This window comes from Sporothrix brasiliensis (genome assembly GCF_000820605.1).
Source record: "Sporothrix brasiliensis 5110 chromosome Unknown Cont17, whole genome shotgun sequence".
Taxonomy (NCBI): domain Eukaryota; kingdom Fungi; phylum Ascomycota; class Sordariomycetes; order Ophiostomatales; family Ophiostomataceae; genus Sporothrix; species Sporothrix brasiliensis.
The window spans coordinates 1,126,376-1,148,577 of NW_024467136.1; the positions used below are offsets into that span (position 1 = coordinate 1,126,376).

General features: G+C 54.5%; 7 protein-coding genes across 7 annotated transcripts; 3 read left to right on the forward strand and 4 right to left on the reverse strand.

Annotated features, from left to right (window-relative positions):
* Positions 1–1,419: 1,419 nt before the first annotated feature.
* Positions 1,420–3,113, reverse strand: SPBR_02666 (glutaryl-CoA dehydrogenase; the record flags this gene model as incomplete). The annotated part of the gene is made up of 2 exons (XM_040760969.1): positions 1,420–2,537; positions 2,906–3,113. 2 exons carry the CDS (start codon positions 3,111–3,113, stop codon positions 1,420–1,422), a joined length of 1,326 nt encoding a protein of 441 aa, XP_040620326.1.
* Positions 3,114–5,800: 2,687 nt separating this feature from the next.
* SPBR_02515 (uncharacterized protein) lies at positions 5,801–7,793 on the forward strand (the record flags this gene model as incomplete). The annotated part of the gene is made up of 3 exons (XM_040760818.1): positions 5,801–6,009; positions 6,125–7,011; positions 7,525–7,793. The coding sequence occupies 3 exons, from the start codon at positions 5,801–5,803 to the stop codon at positions 7,791–7,793; spliced, it is 1,365 nt and encodes a 454-aa protein (XP_040620327.1).
* Positions 7,794–8,910: 1,117 nt separating this feature from the next.
* On the forward strand, positions 8,911–10,346 carry SPBR_02788 (mosc domain containing protein; the record flags this gene model as incomplete). Its single annotated transcript, XM_040761091.1, has 2 exons — positions 8,911–8,925; positions 8,982–10,346. The coding sequence occupies 2 exons, from the start codon at positions 8,911–8,913 to the stop codon at positions 10,344–10,346; spliced, it is 1,380 nt and encodes a 459-aa protein (XP_040620328.1).
* Positions 10,347–10,458: 112 nt separating this feature from the next.
* On the reverse strand, positions 10,459–11,004 carry SPBR_09141 (uncharacterized protein; the record flags this gene model as incomplete). Its single annotated transcript, XM_040767267.1, has 2 exons — positions 10,459–10,667; positions 10,728–11,004. 2 exons carry the CDS (start codon positions 11,002–11,004, stop codon positions 10,459–10,461), a joined length of 486 nt encoding a protein of 161 aa, XP_040620329.1.
* Positions 11,005–12,944: 1,940 nt separating this feature from the next.
* Positions 12,945–15,599, forward strand: SPBR_02351 (uncharacterized protein; the record flags this gene model as incomplete). The annotated part of the gene is made up of 1 exon (XM_040760654.1): positions 12,945–15,599. One exon carries the CDS (start codon positions 12,945–12,947, stop codon positions 15,597–15,599), a length of 2,655 nt encoding a protein of 884 aa, XP_040620330.1.
* A 616-nt stretch (positions 15,600–16,215) lies between these two features.
* On the reverse strand, positions 16,216–18,152 carry SPBR_02540 (mannan endo-1,6-alpha-mannosidase; the record flags this gene model as incomplete). The annotated part of the gene is made up of 4 exons (XM_040760843.1): positions 16,216–16,830; positions 16,907–17,559; positions 17,675–17,743; positions 18,062–18,152. The coding sequence occupies 4 exons, from the start codon at positions 18,150–18,152 to the stop codon at positions 16,216–16,218; spliced, it is 1,428 nt and encodes a 475-aa protein (XP_040620331.1).
* Positions 18,153–20,807: 2,655 nt separating this feature from the next.
* SPBR_02967 (high-affinity iron transporter) lies at positions 20,808–21,914 on the reverse strand (the record flags this gene model as incomplete). Its single annotated transcript, XM_040761270.1, has 1 exon — positions 20,808–21,914. One exon carries the CDS (start codon positions 21,912–21,914, stop codon positions 20,808–20,810), a length of 1,107 nt encoding a protein of 368 aa, XP_040620332.1.
* Positions 21,915–22,202: the final 288 nt, after the last annotated feature.

The window sequence follows — 22,202 nt, forward strand, 5'->3', positions numbered from 1 at the left end:
TCAACAAACTTACCGATTTGTGAGGGTGGTTGGAAGGAAAGAGAGGAAGGGAGAGATTTGGTTTGGAAGCGGCGAGAAGAGAAAAGAAAAAGAGGGATGGTTTTTTCTAGGGAAGAGGTTTAGGAAGAAAAAGAGGGCCTTGGCCGCTACAGAGGGGGCAAAGACCGCCGAGGCTGGACAATGACGGTCTCTGTAGGCGTTAATGGAGGGGAAAAGAGGGAAAGAACGACCCGCCGCCTTGTGTCCGGTGCGGGTCACCTTCCTTCTTCGCCAGCGCCTGTGCCCCATTCAGTCTCCCACCGCCCCTGCGTTTCTGCCTCTAACTGTCGCCTGGCGAGCCGCTGCATGACCCCTGGACCAATCAGTTGTTGTCAGGCACCAAGCTAGCCCGCCAATGTCAAATGTTGCCAGGGCGTCTAGAGGCTTCCGTCCTGCCTGGCGGCAAAAAGAGGCCCAAGAAGGTTAAAAAATTGCACAGCCACATTATCATTACATAATCTCAAACACACACGGATTGAGGCGAATGTGGCTTGAACTTCGCGAAATTGGTGTGCTCGAGCTGACACGTCCTGACAAACCGACCTGGAGAGCTCTTTCAGGAAGAATGACCTACAAAAACCCGCCACTTCGTATGATTGTCACTTGTCACACTGTTACAAATACGAATTGGCCGAATAACCAGATTCGGCTTTGTGCGTACCACGAATGCATGTAGTCATTGGCTTCCTCCACACCCAGATCTCACTATTCGTTTTGATGTTGATGTATACCCAAAGGAAGACACACGCCTCGATTACTGAACCTGACAAAAGTTCGATTTGTTTGTCGGCAGTCTTTTTATTTTGAAACTAGCGTTAAATGGTATGTTAGTCCTTCGCAGTGTAGCAGGTGCAGGTGACTACATCGGGATTGTTTTGAGACTGGGTCCCACAACCAGAACCGTCGTGTCGCGTGCATTTCTTCAGGGTGGATGTCGTTATCTGGAATTGTTTGACGATCTAATTTTTCTCTGTGCTTCCTTAATGTGAACTTTCAGTGCTAATTTTTGCACGTTATTTACAACGTAAGATTCACGCAACGCATTGCCGTGTATCCAGTTACATTCAGCTTGTACAAGAAAAGAACATAATTAGCCTTGAGAGAGCCTTAGTAGCAATGGCGACTCAGAAGCAGGGCACGTGTACATAAGGTAGGTGTGTACTCCGTACAGAAGTTGCACTGCATAGCTTGCCGAGGAAAGAACTTCCTCATGGTAATGTTTCCGTCGAAATTCGAACTGGTACAAGTAAATCATGACACGGATAGTCTGTTCGCCGGAAACATGCTGAAAATAATGACTGAATGGAGGCCTTGGCTAAATATTGTAAATAATCACTGTTCGCCGTTTTCCCTTCCCTCCTTTTGACTTCGAATCGCTGCTTAAGCAAAGGCCTGCACGCCCGTGATCGCACGGCCAATGATCAGGCTATGGATGTCGCTCTGCCCCTCGTACGTCTGGGCCACAAACAGGTTAGCCACGTGCCGGCCGATGCCGTACTCATCGCTCACCGCGTTGCCACCAAAGATCTCTTGCAGTGCGCGCGCGCCGTGCAGCGCCCTGTCACAGTTTTGGCGCTTGATCATGCTGATCATGTCGGGCAGCCCGGTGGCGGCGTCACCACCGGCATCCTTGACGCGGCCGACTTGGATGGCGGCCAGAGTACCGAACGCGGCATCTGTAGCGGCGTCCGCCAGCTTCTTCTGGATCAGCTGGTACCGTGCAAGCGGGTTACCACGGAACTGCTTGCGATCTAGCGCGTACGTGCGGGCCCGGCTAATACAGTCCTCGAGCGCACCCATAACGCCCATAGCAATGCCGTAGCGGGCCTGGTTGAGGCAGCCAAAGGGGCCGCGCAGACCCTCGGCGTGAGGTAGCATGTTCTCGGCAGGCACGGGGCAGTTGTCGAGATGAATCATGCCTGTGATGCTGGCGCGCAGGCCGAGCTTGTTCTTGATGGCGGGCGTCTCGAGCGTGCCAGCCGGTGCGTCCTTGCGCTCAACCAAAAAGCCGCGGATTACCTTCTTGGGGGAGCCGTCCTTGGCCAGGCCTTTGGAGGGGTCTGCTACCTTGGCCCAGACCAGCAGTACATCGGCAATCGGACTGTTGGTAATCCAAGTCTTGGACCCGCTCAGGTTGTATAAGCCCTTCTTGGTCGGGTGCTCAACTGCCACCGTCTCGAGAGAGCCAGGATCACTGCCATGGTTGGGCTCGGTCAGTCCAAAGGCGCCCAGAATCTTGCCTTGAGCCATACCGGGAAGAAAGCGCTCCTTCTGTTCTTCGTTACCAAACTCATTGACGCCGCCCATGACCAAGCTGGACTGCACGCTCATGCCCGAGCGGTAACCTGAGTCGACACGCTCAACGGCCTTGGTGATGAGACCACCGGCCACGGTCGAGACGCCAGCACAGCCGTATCCCTTGATGGTGGCACCGAGCAGGCCCAACTGGCCCATCTCCTCCAGCTGGGACTTGTCGTAGTTCTCATTGCGATATGCTTCTACAAAGGGACAATATGCATTGTTAGCTTGACGTACGTTCCTGACAGTAGACTGCAGTTGTCTGCAATTGTGCAGACAATTGTGCTGTAATTGCGAGTAAATGGGCGAGAATAAGCCAAAAATCACCAAAACATGCTGGCAAAGTGGGAGCTTCAACAGGGAGATGGAAGACCCAAAGAAAGAATTAAGGGCTGCGTAGCATAATAAAGAGCCACGACATGGCAGCTGCCGTCTGTAGGCTATGGTCTTCTCAGGGAGGATTGTGAGGTGAGGGAGATGGGGGAAATTAACCAGGGAGTTTTCTTCTGCAACAATAACAGGTTGAAGAATTTCGCCCCTCCCTTGACCCAATTCATAAAAACCTTACCTTCCAGGCGAGGCAATAGCTGCTCCTGACAGTAACGCTCTGCTGTTTCTGAAATCGCTCTCTCATCTTCTGTGAGAAGGCTCTTGGACGAGAGAGGATCTTGCCAATCGAATGTTGTCGCGGCAGGGGTAGAGTATGCGCGGCGCGACACGGCGGGAGTTAGGCTCAAAAGCTGACTGCCCATGCGACGGCAGATGTGTCTAGACATTGTGGAGGGTGTGAGAAATAGGTGATATGAATTGGAAAGGATAGAAATGTAGTCGAGCGATATGAGATGTAAAGCCTTCTGAATTGCTAAAAACTTTTGGGAAGGTGCTGGTGATGCCCTTTAAGCGATGTCAATGGCAGTTGCACTCGGTCTTGTGTCCGAAGGTAGGCAGATGATTAGCGGCGAATTATCCGAACGAGTGCCGATTCGGAAGGAACTCGAGGTGATTCTTCGGAAGGCTAAAGGGCTGCTTGAGCGCTGGGTGGCCATGGCGTACTACAGTATTAGACTTGCTGGGGCAAGCTCCTTTGCAGCGTGATTGACCAGGTTTTGTCTTGTTTTAGCAGGGGTTTCAGGCAGGTACCGCTGAAAAAGTGGGCGCAAAACAACTGGTCTGGCGCCTGTTGTATTTGTTTTTTCTTTTCCCGCATTTACTTTCCCCAAATGGCAGTTGCGTCCCGCCTTGTCACTTTAACGTCCATTTTGGGTAATTTTATCCTCCATCACAGAGGTGAATTGATGCAAGAGCATCGTGCCCCCTTTTCTCTATCCAGTATCCTTTCATCCTCTCGGCCACTGACGCACACACTCCACCCGACGTACCATTTCATACTGCTTCCGTTGTTCTTGTTGCGCATTTTCGCCTCAATTCCGATCGAGTCGCCAATAATAACGATTGTCGGGACGACCCTTGATGGCGTTCATACGCCGGCACTTGGCTGAGGGAAAGAAGAAAAGAAGAGCGTTTCTGTATGCTTTTGACAGATCACTGTTAGCTGCTTCATTCCAAAGCCGCCTAGCGAGGAGAAGGGATGCCTGACAACTCTCCGTAAGGCGACATGAAGACAGCTTCTGAGAAACACCCGGCACTCAATACGAAACCTGACGAGGAATTGGGACGTTGAACAAAGAGACATATGATGGGCGGACGAGATTACAAAGAACGAGATTCGGGCCCCCAACACTGCCGGCCCGGGCATCGATCTACTCGACCTCGTGGGTTATCGATTCTCAGTTCCATTCTTGTCACATCCCTCCCAATCTGGAAATGCGCAACAGGAATGTGCCACACACTGAACTGGCAGGTGTTTGGCCCAGTCGCTAATGGGAGAAACTCTAGACCACAGAAAACCAGGCAACACAGGGTCAGATCAAACTGTCGGTCTCGCTGTGTACGATGCGTTGGGCCGAATTCCAGAGCCTCGCGCCATCGGCCACTAGACCAGCTTGGCGGGCCTTTGTAGTCCCTTTCCCTCCCTCCAGCCCCTTGCTGCTTTGCGTTCTTGGGCGACCTCGCCGCTCGGATCTTTGCCGATCCAGCCTCTGCGAGCACAAACAGCACACCGTTATCGCTGTGGAATGCAAATGTCTTAAGCCACCTGAGAAAAAGAGGGTCGTACACGCAGTACGCACTCTGCGCGTGGCACGCAGCCAGCCCCTGGGTACGGACCAAAACGGCATAGTCCAGGAACGCCTAGGAAAAGAAGAGGCTCTTTGGGTCTGTTAGAAGCGTTGGGAGTGCCGACAGGTCCCAGATGTGCGGATCTTCCATATTTCACCAACAACTCAGTGGCTGCAGCCGCTCTTTTGTTGCTCATCTTGCCCTTACCGCCCTATTCTGTCCGCCTTTGCTTCCTTTACATTCCCGAGTTTGTCCATCTTCCCCCAGTTATCGAGTGGTCTGACCAACCAGAAGCCGTCCTTGACAGTTTTCGGCTCTCCGTACACCCTATCCAGCGATAGACTGGTGATGGCAGATTTTTTTTGCATTCTTCATCGTGGCCCCCTGTGTTCTGTAGTGCATTATGGACCAGTGGTCGTTGCCGAAGGTCCTGTTCGTGCAGACAGCCAGCAGGCCACTTTCCTGCGCCTCACGTCGGCCGACTCTCGCCTAAGTATGCTGCTTTCTCGCTTTGTCTCTCCCAGAAGAGACACCACACGATGGGCCGAGAGCTCGCGTGTGTGATGCCCATGTCGTCGCTACGTACCTTCTGCTTCACCCCACACACGTACCTGTTCCTGACGATCTAGCTTCGTCTTCGCCGGACGGAAAAAAGCAAAAAAGAAGGAGGTTGACATGACAGAAATGGATCGACTCTGACGCAAGAGGCCCAGGACACACTTGGCAGTGGACCAAGAGGCTCAGAAATGCAGCCGTTTAAGGGGTGGCAGGTCAAAGGTTTAATGGATTTTGTTCAGGAACGCTGCATCCCCAGTCTTGTGAGGAGATGCCCTAATGCATAAAGATTCCAAGCTTCTCCCTCATCTCCTTCATCCCTCTCCCCCTTTCTTCCTTCCTTCTGATTCTATTTTTCTTTGGGTACTTTCTCACTTTTCTCGGCTGGCCATATCATATTCGGAAATTCTGTTTGTTCACTCCTTGTCTTATGATCGATCTGGGGTGGCATCCGGTTTCCAATATAATACGCCATCCTGCCATCACCAACTACCGAAACCAGATTTCCTTCTTCATGCTCATTCTCGCTTCCACTCCTTTTGATACCACACGCATTATTTGACGGCTCCATTTCAACTGCAACTTCTTTTCTTTCGGCAATCCTTACTTGCCGTTACGTCCACCTCGTTTTGAACGTCCCGCGTTCCTCACTTGATAGGTCGCCATACATCTCTACGACGCTATTACTCATCCTCTTCGAGACACGCCAGCACACCTTGAACCTGCAGCTATGGCTCTCTCCTTCCGCTCTCTGCTCAAAGTGGCAACTGCCACAGCCCTCCTGGCCATTCCTCGTGCTGTCCTGGCTGATACCTCACTCGGCTGCGTTGCCGTCAGCTCAACCTTCCAGACTATGGTGTCTGCCGTTGACAACAGCCCAGATACTTGCAAGGCTACTTGCTCCAAGGGTGGCAACTCTTACTACGGCGTGTCCCAACAGTGAGTCTTTCACTCTCTTTCCTACTCTCGGCTTTTCTCATGATTATTTTTCTTTCCTTCTTTTCTCCTTCTACTCTTACCTCAAAGCCCACCCTAACCCAACAACCCCTTACAGATTCTGCGTGTGCTCCAAGACCATGCCCACCATCTCAAAGACGTACGACTCCTCGGCTTGCAACTTTGCTTGCTCTGCACCCAACCAAGCGCAGACGTGTGGCGGCGAAGATAGCTCCACATTCCAGTTCCTTTACAATCTCTATGAGATAGGCGGTGGCAGCGGCAGCAGCGCAGCTTCTGCGGCTAGCTCAACGGCGCCGTCCACGACTGGGACTCCTGCCACCCCCTCGTCTAGCGGCGCGAGCGCCAGCATTCCAGCCGATACCAGCAGCACGACGCCTGCAAGTAGCTCCACCGTTTCGTCGCCGACCGATGGCACGTCGATCACTGTGACGGGTTCTTCTGCCACATCGGGCTCTGCTGTGCACGGCATCCCGCAGTTGACGTCGACCACCGAGGAGACAAGAGTTTTTATCTCGACGGTTGACTGTAGCTGCACGAAGAGCAGCGCGACGAAGGCGGGCAACACCCATGCCGTTGTGACGTCCACGACTGAGGTCATCGAAACCGTTTCCTGCAGTGGAGGTGAGACTAATCCAGGCAGCCAATGCACCAACAGCTTGATTACCAGCACCATCGTCCGCACCACCACACTCCACAGCTCCAGCTCCGTAACTCTGCACTCGGCCCAGGCATCTGCATCCTCCATCCCTCCTGTGTCTCGGCCGAGCCCCATTTCCGTGTCCTCGTCCATTCCGCCCATATCTCTGCCGAGTCCGATCTCGGTGTCCACGTCCGTCCCGCCCGTCTCTCTGCCGAGCCCCATCTCCGTCTCCAATCACTCTACCTTCTCATCTTCTGAATCATCACGCCCCTTGCTATCCAGCGACTTCATCGAACCCAGTAGCTCCGTCCCCGGCAACAGCAGGACTCCTTCCACCACTAGTACGCCGTCAGGTTCTGGCTCCGGCATTAGTGCCGGCCAGGCCAACGGCGGTGGCCACACTAACAACGCTGTCCCCGGATCCTCTGCACCCGCCAGCTCCACTCCTTCGTCTTCATCAGCAGCCGTCTTGTCCTCGTCTCGTTCTCTCTCCTCACCCGTCCCCTCTTCGTCTTCCACTTCTCTCTCTTCTCCTATCTCTTCTATGGCGAGCAGTGTCTCGACTTCTGCGACACATTTCCTCAACTCAACGTCCTCGTCTCTTTCCAAGTCTTCTTCCTCTTACCTCAACGCCACCTCTTCTCTTCCATCTCCCTCTTCCTCATTTGTCTCCGATGACGTGCCAGCACCTTCCTTCTCACCGGCATCAGCATCTGCACCGATATCTGCATCAACATATGCTCCCGAACAGCCACCTCCCGCACCATCTGCACCGCCTGTTGAGCCCTCGTCAATCTACTGCGACGATATTACTACGGAAGAAGTACTAATCACAGTTGTGCCCCTCTCTACAGCCGCCGCCATGTCGACGCATACGACATCGTCGGCCGTCGTCGTCCCGCAGAACAACAACTACAACGGGCCCTACAGAAACACCACGATGGTCACAGCCAAGCCGGTCAGCCCGACCGTCTCGTCGACGTCGCCCCATGCGGGCGTCAGCAATAAGCCGAGTATGGTTGTGACGGCAGCAGGCTTGCGCACGTTTGACCAGGTGTCGCTGATGAGCAAGGAGTGGTACTTGACACTCGCGGCCTTGACGGTGGCATTTATCCTGCTGTAGTGTGATTCTTTGTCTCTGCACAACAATAAAGGACACGAGCAACAAAACAGCGAAGCAACAAAACATCCGAAAATCACTTACAACGACAACAGCACCATAAACTCACGAACCGTTTCCTTTGTCACATCTGTCCATATTATACTCCTGTCCATTGCTTCATGGCCAGCGTCAGTTTTTTTTTTTAGTTTTTTTTTTATTACGTCTTGTTTTTTTCTTCTTGTTTTTTTTTTTCACTTTGGTTTACTCACCTCTCAAGGACTCTACACTGTTCTGCGTGCATTTTTGCTGTTCACGAAAAGGATGACCGCGATGCTGGGCATTTCGGGCTTTCCATTTTCTCTTGTATATCCTCTCTCGTTTCTTTGGCAAAAATTAAGAAAATAAAGGAGAAGAGCAAAGAGCAGCTTTTGGAGCAACTGATTGCTTCGACTGGGTTCTTGGCGCAGGCGAATAGCTCCTGCTCATGTACAAAGTATATTCTAATTTCGATTGTTCAATCAAAACCATATATCTACACCTTGGACTTCTTTTTGGATACCTTTGATATTGATTTGGATATTCTTTTGACAAAAGTCAACGAGTCTTCCATTGCTGCTCCGATGCAACCACGACAGCCGTGGCAGTCGGCTCCAAAATCTCACCGGATTACCGCCCCCGCGTTGTCTAAAGCAATCGGTGCGCCCTTATTTTGACGAAAAGAGACCTAGCTTCGCCGCCATTATCATGGTCTCACTGGTATCGTGCTGGGCAAAGTAAAAAGGTACCGTTACGGCCGAACACCCCCGCCTTTGCTTCAAACCGCAATTCGGTCTTGGCCTCATTTTCTTATTTCTTATTCCTTATTTTCTCTTCCCCGGCCGCAACAATCGGGTCTCATATTTTCTTCTGTTTTTGTTTTCGCACCAACGATTCCGGCTCATCGGATTGTGAAGTTCGCCGTTTGCACACCGCTCGTTTATTGTTCGTTTGGCATCCATGCTCAATTGACCGAACTTATCCAACGTTTGGCATCAACCAAGGTGCTTGGGCGCTACGACTAGACCTTGTCTCGTATTTACAATCTGTGCATCGCCTCTATCGCAACAACTCAACGTCTACATCGTCCGTCATCCACAAGATGAAGGTCAGAGAAGTAAGTCGTCGTTTGCACGTACGCTCATCAGCGACCGTCCATCTAACCAAACGCAGATCTACGTCTACCCCGTCAAGTCGCTGGGCGGCATTGCGCTGCCGGCGGCAGAGCTCGACGCGCAGGGGATCCGGTACGACCGGCGATTTATGCTGATGACGACCAAGCGGAGCAAGACTGGGGCGCTGCACAAGATGCAACTTTCGTCGTTTCCGGAGTGTGCATTGTTCTCGCAAGAGTTTGCCGGCGGCGACAGCCAAAAGAAGAAAGGCAACAGTATCAAAAGCAAAACCAAAGCCAGCGGAGACGTCGGTGACGCCGTCATCGTTCACTACCACCCGCCCGAGTCCAAGCCCAGCAGCACCTCTGTCGACCGCGCGGGCGCGGAAAAGAACCGCATCATCATGTCGCCCGTGCAGCACCCACCGCTGCGCATCCCGCTGAACCCGTCCATCCGCACCCTCAGGTCGCTCGACGTGAACCTGCACGGCAGTCCCGCGCGGGGGTACCGAATGGGCGACCCGTACGATGCATGGTTCAGTGCGTGCTTCGGGTTTGACGTGGTGCTGGTGTACATAGGTGACGGACGGCGCAAGGTGCTGGGCGAGACGCTCAAAACGGGGGTGAAGGTCCGGAATCGGAAGCGGGAGCCAAACGCAGCGACGACGACGCCGACGACACCTTGGACGGCCTTCTTATCGTTCGTAGTCTCCGCATGGCTGAGTCTGCTGGCGGTCCTCGGCATTCGAAAGAAAGCACCACCAGAGCAAGACGAGCCGTGGCTGACGTTCTCGGACTGCGCGCCGTTCCTGGTGACGTCCCAGTCGTCGCTGCGCAGTGTGCGGGCGCGCATGTCCGAAGGCGTCGACGTGCCCATGTACAAGTTCCGGCCCAACATTGTGGTAGACGGCGACGGCGAGGCGGAGTGGGCCGAGGACTACTGGGGCGAGTTGACCGTGCGGCCGCTGTCCAAGATGGACCCGACGGCCTCCTCCGTGTCGGAGGTGCCTTCGCTCACAGCCTCCTCGTCCCCCTCCTCCCGCGGCAGCTCGCCAGCGGAATTGGATGGGGCCGAGGATGGCGCCAGCGGCCCTGTGGGCGCCGGATCTGGACCCGTCCGCCTGGTCCTTACCAGCAACTGCACTCGCTGCACATCGCTTAATGTGGACTACAAGACAGGCGCGCGGGCGGCCGGCGAGCTCGGCGAGGTGCTGGGCCGGCTCGCCAAGGACCGGCGCGTGGACCGGGGCAACAAGTACTCGCCCGTGTTTGGGCGGTATGCGTTTTTGGACCCGCAGGGCGGCGACAGCGGAGGCGAGGGCGACGACAAGGACGAAGACATTGTGCGGATTGCCGTGGGAGACGAGGTGGCGGTGACACGGAGGAATGCAGAGCGGACGGTTTGGGACTGGCCTGACTTGTAAGAGGGCGGCGGAAGATGGAAGAAACATGGTACAGAGTGAATAGTCAGGTAATTGCAGCGTCCAATGTCAACTCATAGTCTAGCTTGTGTTGCCCACTCTCTTGCCTTGCCAGTCAAAGAGTGTCCGACATTTTTGACAAGATCGATTTAACACCGTCCACCAGCCTGTCACGCAGATCGTTTGCCCCCGAAGCACTGGCACGCCTTTGGTCTCTTTTGTGAGTGTGTGGACCGGGCTCATGGAATGCCGTCGGCTCCACTGCTGGCGATGTTTGCAGGAGTAGTGGTGCGTCTGGAACGACAGCAACGCCCGATTCTTTTGCTGTGGCTGGGTTGTCAGACTTGAGAGTCCATAAAAAATACGGAGCGCAGAAGAACGTACAAATCATGCGAATATTGCCTGCGCCGCCGATGCCGAAAGACTGCCGTCGTTGCGTATCACGGACGACTGTTCGGTTCTGGTGATTCTGGTGATTCTGGTGATTCTGATTTTGATTATGACCCTGACTGTGACCGTGGGTTGTCGCTCTGGAGTGCCCGGCGTCCTCGTTCACACAGTCGCGGAATGGCACGGGCCCAGGCCCAATGTTGCTGTACGCCGGCGGTGGATCATCATCGTCCTGGTCTTCCGGGAAGGGCGTGAAATCGTCCACGGCCATGATGCGAGGCGATTAAATATCGGGAGTAAATAAACCAAGGGGAAACGTTAAAACAACGCACAGGAAGCCCATGCAATGGAGCAAGCCAAGCGTCCTGGCCTCACAACAACAATTAAACTTTCTCTTGGCAACGGAACGAGAGGACAGAAGCTCCCGGATGCCAAGACATTTAACGGCACTGGCGCCTCTTTATTTGGTTTATTTGGTTCCATTCTGGGGCCTGGTCATGTACCCCAGATTTTGGGGGGAGTGAATTGTTATCGGGGCTCTGCATGTTTTGTCTAGACGTTTGTCTAGACGCTCATGGTTCCATGCCATGGTCGATCTGCTCCAAGGCCAAACGAGAAAAGCATTGCAACTCAAAGGACTACGATGACCGAGAACGATCTTGGCTCGCCCCAAGCTCTCGAAATACGACGAAAGGATAGATGAACCGTCCATTTCTATGCTTTGTCGAGGAGGGACATGGTAGCATGACCACACCGCTTGCCTCGTTGTTAGTCGGAAAGTCAACCAGAGATAACGCCAAGACTTACGATTGGGCCAGAATTGGGCCACAAACCACCGGCAACGTCTTCATCCCGGTGCCCATTCTGAGAGAAGCATGCCTCTCGTCGCAAGATAAGAAAGCAATGTGGCTCGTCTGTGATATTTTGTGACAGGATGCGCTGACACAGGAAAACGAAACGGGTGACAAAATATGAAATTATACAAATACAAAACGCAGTGTCACATGACCGGCTTTCTGTCCTGTCCCCATCCGCCCTTCTCTCTCATCGTCACCCCATCGGCCGGTCGTCTATACCAAAAGAGGTGAATTCAACCAGGTTAAGCCATCGCGGACCAACAAACACAGAAGACGGTTGACGGCATGCGGGCGAAGACTGATCTCACGTGCCGTTGGGTCCGCTTTGGTGTCTCGTATGCAGAACCTCTCTCTCTCTCTCCCTCTCGTGCCATTTGTTCTTTTCCGATGCCAACGTCACTTCTCATTTATATACCGTGGCTGCTGTGCCCGAAAGATCTATACAATAAGGAACGTGTGCCTCCATACTTGGACCAACATCTTCGCGGCTAAATTGTGGCCAGAGTGGCAGACGATATAAATAACGGACCAACATCAAAGGTCAAACGCAACAAATCTCGCATGTTTGCCCATCTGCCCCTTCGTCGCTCCAATCTACCCATTCGTTTGCAGATCATTCATTGTCTTCATTTGAAAGTCCATGCGCGCAGCAAAAGAGCTCATGGCGACAAAACAAAAGGACGCTGACAAGATCTTCATGGATCGCGTCGCCTATCGGTCGCATTCGACTGGCAGACACACACGACATCTGGGGATAATAACGAGAGCGGCAATGTAAAACAGCCGACGTAGACGGTGCATGTGTGTGAGTGGCAAGCGGAATGGACTGGAATGGAACTGGAATGGGCGAGTGAGAGAACGTCCATTAATATCGGCTGCAGTCCACAGCCTCCGCTTCCTTCTGCCGCGTCTTACCCGCGTAAAGTGGTTTTATATCGATTTTGACAGTCTTGCAGTTGGCGACCGGCCGGCCTTTCTTTTCTCGTTATTTCTGTCGTCCCCTTTCCCTCCTCTCAATCTATTTCTCATAATGGAGATCCCGCTTGTCCATGCCGGACAGAAGCGAGAGACGAGGAGGGGGCACGAGGGGGCACCAAATGAGCCATGGGGAGTTCCTGCTCTTCGCGTCGGGCCTGCCCTGGCAACTCATGATAGTCTTTCTTCACCTCTTTGTCTGAGTGCCATCATCTGTTTGCATCGATGTCGTCTCCGTCACACACGCCGACAAACACATTCGGCAAACAACCATTTCTCGGCTGCCAAACGCCCTCAGACCACAATGTGAAACCGCTGCGTGTCCCGTGATGCTCATACTTGCTGGCCACCTCTCGTATATTCGCAGCTGCGCGCTACAATGTCTTTCGCGAGCGCAGCAGCGTCTGCCGCGGCCTCGACGCTCGCCACGCTGGCGACGACGCTGACGACCGACCTGGCCACCGCCGCATCGACAGCGACGGCAGACACATCGCCAACTCCGTCAGCCACCACCATCCCCGCCGGCCACGGCGATGGCCACCACGGCACGCATGGCGACCGGCATTCCAACGACAGCCGACGCAGCGTCGTCATCGGCGTCGTCTCGTTCCTCCTGCCCTTCACCACCGCCGTCGTCTTTTTGCGCATCTACACGCGCCGCTACCTCAGCCGCCGTGCCGATGCCGTCGGCGCCGACGACTGGACCATGCTCGCGGCCCTCGTGCTCGCGGTCGTCGACGGCATCACCATGCTGCTCATGACCACCCAGGGCTTCGGCCGCCACATGTGGACGCTGACGGCCGACCAGATCACCACCTACAACATGTACTTTTACCTGTCCATTGTCTTCTACTATGCCTGCCTCGGCACCGTCAAGACCGCCATCTTGCTGCAGTACCTGCGTGTCTTTGCCGTCAAGATGCGCAAGATCACCCTCGTCGTGCTCGTGCTCATCGGCCTCTGGAGCACCGCCCTCTTCCTCGCCGGCGTCTTTGCCTGCCAGCCCATCCGCGCCTTCTGGGACAAGTCCGTCCCCAACCACCACTGCATCTCCGACCTGCCCCAGTGGTACATCAACGCCGCCGGCAACATTGCCACGGACATTTTGATCTTCGCCCTGCCCATCCCCGTCCTGTGGCGCCTCAACCTGCCGCAGTCGCAGCGGCTGTCGCTGATTGCCGTCTTTGGCCTGGGCTTCTTCACCTGCGCCATCTCCGTCATCCGCATCTCTTTTCTGAACCTGAACGGCGACGACACCTACACCAACGTGGCCGCCGCGTGCTGGTCCATCAGCGAGCTGTGCTGCGCCATTGTGTGCTCGTCGCTGCCGACACTGCGGCCCATATTGTTCCATCTTTTGCCGGGTCCGCTGCGTCATCATTATGGCAGTAACAACAACAACAACAACAACAACTACTACCACAACCACAATCACAATCACAACCACAACCAAACCGCCCACGGAAACAGCCCCAACATGTACCGCACCTCGACCCGCCACCGCCAGTCCGCGTACCTCAACGCCTACGCCAACAGCTTGGGCGGCTTCACCGGCCTGGGCCACGACCTCGACCACACCTTTGGCCGCGACGGGTACCGCCTCAAATCCGTTTCCACGCGGGACGACGACGCCACGCGGGCCACCATCGACACCGACGCCGACACCAACCCCGATGGTATGGTCCGTCGCACCAGCCGCACAATGATCATCCCGCCCCGGCCGCACCGGCCCGTCTCCTCCTACTACTACAACTTGTTCAACCACCAGCACCCCTCCGCAGCCCAGCAAGCAACGACGCAAGCTGTCCCAGCAGCCGAGTCGCCAGCAGCCACCGCCTCGGACAAGATTGGCTTGAGTTTTACAAGAACCACGAGCCATCTCCGAAGCACCTCCTCGCTGGGTGACAGCAGCAACAGTGACAGCGACAGCGGCTTCCATGGCCCTGGCGGACACGGCCGGGGCCGGAGCGTGAACCGAGACCGAGACCGAGACCGAGACCGCAACCATAACCGCAACCGAAACACCCTCCGCATGGCCCGCAACCGCCGACCACGGACCGCCAGCAGCGGCAGCGACATGGAGAGCGACAGCGACCTCGACCGGTACATGCAGTGGGCCGGCCGCGACTACTACCAGTCACAGCACTACCGCTACCGCCATGACAACAGTGACGCCAACGACAACGACAGCGGCAACCGGGTTGGCGGCGACCAAGAAAAGAAGGCTGCTGCTTCGCCGCCGCCCGCAGCGGTCACGACGACGACGGCGTCGCCCAGCAGCCTCGCCACGCATCAGTCATTATTGACGACGACGCCCTCGCACCGCGGTGCCAACACCCGCAACAGCAGTAGCCGCGCCGAGACGCTGGGCCAGGCCGCACAGGCGCTCCGCCGCAACGGCAACGGGACCAAGCCGACCGTCGACGCGCACCGACGCACCAAATCCGGCGCCACCTTCTTCTTGTCCGACGACGAGGACGGCGACGACCACAATGCGAGCCACAGCAGCAACGGTGGTGGTGGCAGCAACAGAAGCAGGGCGGAGAGCAAGAAGGGACCGTCGGCACCGTCCTCCGCGGCACCCACGCGCGCCCAGTCGCCAGCGGCATCGCTGCCGCCCCCCTGCCGCCTCGCTCCTACAGCTACAGCCACCTGCGCCGCATGGCCGCTGCGGTCGCCGACGGTGTCAGCACAGCCGCCAACGCGGGAATTGGCGTCGCCGGCACGGCTGGGAGCATCGGAGCCGGCCGCGAGAAGAGCCGAAGCAGCAGTGCCGGCGGTCCGCGAAACGACAAATCGCCGTCCGCCGCGCTGGCCGCGCCCGCCATTGCACCCCCCCATGCCCTCCCTCAACCCAGCCGACCCGCTGGCCATTGACCGGGACGCCTACCTGGGTCTGCGCCAGGGGACAGTCACCTCCATCGAGGCGAATCGGCCGTCGACGGCGGAGGCCGAAGCCCTCGGGTTGACATTGCCGACAGGCCCCGGCATCCAGATACGCCGCGAGGTCGCCCAGGATGTGGAGCCCGCCTGAATCGACTAGATTGTTTTGGTACCTGTAAAATAGTGCTTTCGTTAGCTCTTGTATGCTCGTGTGTGTCCATATTCTGTATGTATGTTCAAAGTTCATCCAGATAAGTAAATATGCTGTGACAGAATCATAGTGAAGGAAATAAATATTGAGAAATAGTAATAACATTAGCACGACGGTTGTAGGAGGTAGTTCTACCCTCGGAAGAAGACCGAGACAAAAATGTGACAAAAAGAAAAAGCTAAAGACAAACTATAAAATTATCAAAAACGAAAAAATAGTGAATGTGCTTTATCCCAAACGCCGACTGCTTTCGACGCCACTCGGGCCTCGAAAAGGGACCAGCAGTTTCAAAAATTAACAAAATAGAAATAGGAAGGGTGTATGCAAATCCATACGGAAGAAACATGCAAAAGGGGGAACTGTCTCCGAGTGTCCAACCTCAAGCGACGTATTCTCCGTCTAAGGGAACTAGTCATGTGTATGGTGCCAGTCGGCCGTGATCCAATAGCAAGCAAAAGAGAGAAAAAAAAAAGCCCAAAGGAAAAATGGGTAAAATGACAAGAAAATGGTATGCACAAAATAGAAATGGGCACTCAGATTGTAGGTCCGACGACGCTTACAACATGCCCTTTCCCTTGCCAAACAGGCCAAGGCGGAAGCCCTCGCCCTCGCCAGTGCTCATCCACACCAGCATGGATACAATGCCGCTGATGATGAGAATGGTGAGGATCGACGCACCGGCACGGTCGCCCGCCGTGATGGGGCCGTACGTGGTTGCCGAGACCGTTGAGCCAACGCCGGCCGCCGCGTTACCCACACTCGTACCGCCCGTCAAATTAGTCAAGGCGGCCTTTACGGGTTCGAGGGTGATCATGACGCTCATCAGGGCGCCGAGGGCGTTCATTTCCTGACCAGCACCAGTAAGGCCGTCGTACGAGCCTGTCGTCCAGCGGAATCCGCAGGTGCCGTCGGGGTTACAGTTCTTCATGGCGGCCTGGGTAGACGTCTTGAGGACTGGAAGAATAGTGGGCGCGAGGAAAGGTGCCATCTGCGTGACCTGGGCAAGCCAACGGTGCAGGTAGCATTTGTACGAAAGCATATCGGGCGTGCACTGGATCGAGGTCGGCAGCTCGCAGGCGAGTTCAACGGCAATACCGTTGGGGAAGAACACATCGAGGGTTCGGTTCGTCAAACTTGTCAGACGCTGGCCCCAGAGAGCGGACCCGTTGGTCTGTAATGCTAGTTAGCAGGAAGAAATTACACCAAAATAATAAGCAAAGAATAGGACTTAATGGTGTAAAACTCACGTAGTTGTACATGAAGCCAGCGCCCTGGATGAACGCCGCAGCCGTGTACGAGAACTGCGCCTTGTTGATGTCAGTGCAGTTGTGCTCAACGTGGGCACCGTCGTAGATGTTGAACGAGGAGTCAATGTAGCCAACGTCGGCCGTCCAGTTGTAAGCAGTCTCGGCCCAGTGCGCATACGAATCGTTGCCAGTGTAACGGGCCAGACGGGCGCCGAGGTTGAAGAAAATACCGTTCGCAATACTGTTCTTGTAGTCGTAGCCGTTGTTTGAGAGGGGGATCTGCCACCGCAGACCACCATTGCAGTACTGTGTGTCCCAGCGGGCAGCCTGGGTGTTGAAGACGGCCTGGGCCAGAGCAAGCCACTGAGGGTCCTTCTCCGGCGGGTTCTGGAAGTTGGACTCGGCCGCCAGCATAGCGGTCATGCCCCAGAAGCCTTGATCGTCATTGCCCAGGGACGCCGTCCAATTGGCCGGCTCGTAGCTGTTAGCCGGCGGGCCGGCCTGGTACACCATGGCGTACTCAGCGGTCGGGTTGTAGGACGTATCACCGGTGTAGAGCCAGTAGTCGACCATGGTGCCCCACATTGCGCCGCCCTCCCACCAGTAGTAGTCACCATTAGGCGGAGGGCCGGGGAGAATACCGGGCGTCATGCCTGGGGGAATGGTCAGCCATTTGTTGTCCTTGTTGGGGGGAGGCCAAGAGAGATCGGGAAAGACAGGGCTGATGTGCGAGAACGGAAAGACTACATATATGAAAATAAAACATACCTGACAGATTGCCCTTGTAGTAGGACAAGAGGTTGTGAGCGATTGTTGCCATCGCATTCTTCACCGATGCTGTGGTTGCAAGTCATGGTTAGCCGTCATCACACTCACGATGCGATCGAATACGATGCCAAGCTCCCCCAATCACACACTGCCAAATCCATGCCAGCGTGCCAAGACCAACCCCACGAGCATTGACATGTGGAACCCTTGTGCCAATATTCAGTGCGCAAAAACTATGACGCGTTCACCTGTGCAGCAGAGAGCCTGGGCATCGTGGGGGGTCCAAAGCATCGTTCACAAAGGATGATGATCCGATGCATTTGCAAAGACGTGGTACGAGCAGGGAAGGCGGACGAAAGGCGGGCAGAAGGAGGAAAATGTACGCACTTGACGAAGTCAGGTCGACATCGATCTGGGCGCTGGCCGTGGAGGCGCAAGCCACCGCGACGAGGAGGGTTTTGAGCAGCGACGGAGCCATCGTCAAAAATACTGGCGTAAGCGATGCTTGGTGTATTCTTCGTTCTTCGTTCTGCAACGATTGCTTGCCGTCGAAATCTAGATCGTGATCGGTGTTGTTTCGACTGCCGCGCTTGGCATCGCCAGAGAGGGCCGGCTGTGTCGGTTCGGGGAAGACAAGACGAAGCGAGGGCTAGGCCGTCTTGAGCAACAGATCGCGTCTCTTGGTATGTCTCTTGGACGATGCTTGGTCGTTCTTGGACTCTTGGGAGTTTCTTGGGAGTTTATGTCTTGGCGCTGACTACCTCTTGGCTTCGTCGATTGGAGCAAGGGGATCTCGGCTGAAATTGGGGGGACAATGTCGAAAACGAAAAGGACGACGAAGTTGGATCAAACGAGCGAAAAGTTGCGGGAGGAAATCGTGCGCAGCGAGAGTTGAGGTTGTGAAAGAGAAAGATAAAACGAGAGAATAGGGGGACCGCGACGAAATAACTGGAGAGCAAGAAGATAGACGAAAAACAGGTCTTTGTTGAACGCGAGAGAATGGGGAAGTGACGAACGGCGGGTGCTTCGGTGCTACAGGGCAAAGGGGGGCAGACACGACGGCCAGTGGAAGGCGTCAAAGACAGAGCAGGAGGCCATCACAGACTGCCATGATTCCAGAACAGAAAGTGCCAACAGGTGGCAATGAACTGCCAAAGGCAGGCACGCACCACTGTAAAATCGACAACGGGGAGGTGGATATGGCGGCAGGGAAGGAACGACGGATGGGCCATCCACATCACCCATTCCAGCGGAGCACAAGCCCAAAAAGCAGGGAATTGCGCAAATTGATCTGGGCGTTACGGGGCCTGGGCCACACAACCTGTGCCGGTCTATGCTCAGTGGCGGTAGTGGAAGAGCGAAATGAGAGAAAAGGGAGGACATACGTACCTCACTACAGGGATCGATGTCGTAGATTATGCCTCTTTTGGACTAGCCTTGTGAGATTTTCACTGTTTTGCTGCTTTGGCAGGTCGTTACAGGGGAAACGACGCGGACCTGGAAAGGGGAAGGCGCAACCCCCTATTTTTGGACACAACTTGTAGCGTCTAACAACCAACGCGGTAAATGGCAGCAGTCACTGTTAGGCTGGTACTTTGTTCCTCCTGGCGCTATTCACCAGCTGCCCGGAGTTCTCCAGTATGTCGTACCTTACTAGGCGTGGTAAACGTTACAGGCGATAGAAGCAAGAATGTGAATACATCTCAGCGTCAGCGTGCTACAACATGGAGTCCGGGTACTGCGAGCCAACAAAATTGGACTGTTGAGGCGCAGCAGAGGCTATTTTACCAGACGAGACAGAAGTCGGACAGCAAAATGAATACGAGGAACCACAGCATAAAGTTTTTCGTAATTATTGGCAAGGACGCAGGAGATTTGACATGGAAGGAACAAAGGGCGGCGCGGCGAAAAGTCAGCAAGAGAAGCGAAGGAGACAAAAGCCAGCCAACCCGAGTTGAAAACCATAAAAGGAAGGAGCAAACAAAAAGACGACCGATGGAAGCAATATCGTCATTGAGGGGATCGTATCAAGCGAGCATCCCACCGCATCGTCCCGCATTGCATCTGGCGGGCACTTTAAAGTGATGTGCCGTGTGCCAAGAAACAGGACGCTGGGCAGGATCAAACGGGAAGGCGGACGGTCCAGATTAGTGACGAGGGTTACCGTTCGTGACACAGATTTGGTAAATATAGTCACGTGAAATACCACGTGATTTGTCACAAGACATCTCAACGAACTGGAAAAGATTGGCATTGCGATATGTATCAGAACGATATATCAACCTGGGGGTGTTGTTTATTTTCCGCCTCAAGAGAGACTGTCGTAAGCTAACTAGTTCGTTTCTATTCCTCACGCAATATCTTTTTCTTATGAAGTTGGTCATAAAGCAATTGATCAACTAGGTCTACTGTAAGTATAGCAAACAAAAAGCTTGAAAAATGTTACCCGACATTTGGTTACTACCACTCCAGAATATGGCTAATGTTACAGAAAAAGAACAGTTAACTTGCTAAAGCCCAGGACAGATATGGTAAGTACGCCTTCGTGAGCCTCCTGTACTTGTTGGATCTACAAGCAGCAAAGACCGGCAATGCCCAGCTATTAATTGTCTCCTTTGCCGACAAAGGAACTGTGTGTTCATAACGGGTGTTTCATTTATACTACCCAGGCAAGTTCAGCTAGAGAGAGCCACTCGCGTATCCGATCGAGTGTCTACATCGGACCTACCGCAAATAAAAAACAACATAACAAAGTGGTATTAACTTTTCCCCCGTCCACTCCCACCAGCTTCGTCACACAACGATGAAAAGATGATACAAAAATATCGGAAAACCAACGAAGTTCTCCGGAGACAGTGTTTAACTTGTCGAGATGATAGGTCGTGAGAGAGAAAGGATATAGAGATGACAGAGAAAGAACGTTTGAGAATAAAATATGTGCAAAACCGCGAGCGGGTTCTGATCATTTGTCCCGATCCACACTTCCCTCGCCATGACGATATAGAAACGGCTGTGTGGCAATGACGAAAAGTATTGGGAGATACGGTGGCACGGGGGTTTGCATCCATCAAGGCCATATCCTGGTCAGCAGACCAAAGGTCTTCCGTCCACATACATACTAGAACCGGTCCGCTTAGTTCTGACCAACCAAGTGCTCGGCCTGGACACGGTTGACGACATCGTCGGCGTCCACCTCGTGGGCAGCAATCCGCTTTCGCGCCCAGCTTTTGAAGCCCGGAACACGGCTGAAAAAGTTGAGCGTGGGGCGGGCAAACGGCAGCCAGCCAGTGCGCTCCTCGTACAGCAAAAAGAAAATCGACACGATGATGAACAGCCAGTAGAGGTTGTATGAGATGATGGTGCCGTAGGTGCCCGTGTTCTGCCAGCCCAACAGCGCGTTGAACACGTCCCAGCCGTTGCTGATTTCGGGGTTGCCGTAGTTGACGTGCCAGACGGTGGCGGTGATGTCGTACGAGCCCGGCCCGCTGCCGGCCTCGGCGACATCGCCACCGACGCGCTTGGCAAAAACATAGTACTGAAAGAACCAGATAGAGCGCGAGAACATGCCGGCCGCAATCAGGTACAAGACGCTGGTCGAGAAGATCAAAAAGGCCTGGATGGTCATGTGGTTGCCGCCGCGGTAGAGCAAGAGGCCGATGATGAGAGCAGCGATTATGCCCGTGATGACGGGGATGGGGAAGGCGGTGGCGGGCAGACTCAGCGAGACACCACCCACGAACACGACAGCCTCGACACCCTCACGCAGGGTCGTGATGAAGGGCAGGATGAACATGACGTTGCGGCGGCCCCACTCGCGAATCCACATAAAGGTGCCGTCCTTGATGGAGTGGTGCGTGACGAGCGACTGGGCGATCTTGACCCGCCACTTCTCGCGCATCTTGTTGATGCGGAGCAGGGCCAGGCCCATGGCGGTGATGATGATGGTCGCAATCAGGTAGAAGATGCCTTCCCACAGCTGCTCCGCTCGGGTCCAGATGTCGCGGCCGAGGCCGTAGAACACGCCGATGAAGGCGCCACCGATGATGAAGCAGATGAGCACACCGGTGCCTGCACCGAGCCAGACCTGCCGCCGCATTTTCTTGTATATGGCAGGGTCCTGGTCAGGGCCACCGAGGGCCTGTTTCAGGAACGAGAAGAGGACCGAGAGGATAATGCCTGCCTCGAGACATTCGCGGAAGACGATGAAGAACACCTGGACGGCGAAAACGTTTTTGCCCATGATGATGGTGATGTGGATGAAGGAGACTGCTCGTGGCAATCCTCCTTCAAATGGTATGGGTGTTGTTGATCTGCTGAAATGGGGGTTTGGGCAAAGACTGCCAATGGCTTCTAGTGATGCAAACGGGGTAAGTAAAGAGTGCTTCCTGAATAGGAAAGGAAATAAAGAACGAGAAACCAAATAAAGAGACGAGGATATGGGAAAGGTGAAGACAGAGGAGAAGAAGAAAATCGGGCGTCAAGAGAACCGAAGGACCAGGAGAGTAAATACGATATGGAAAGAAAAAAA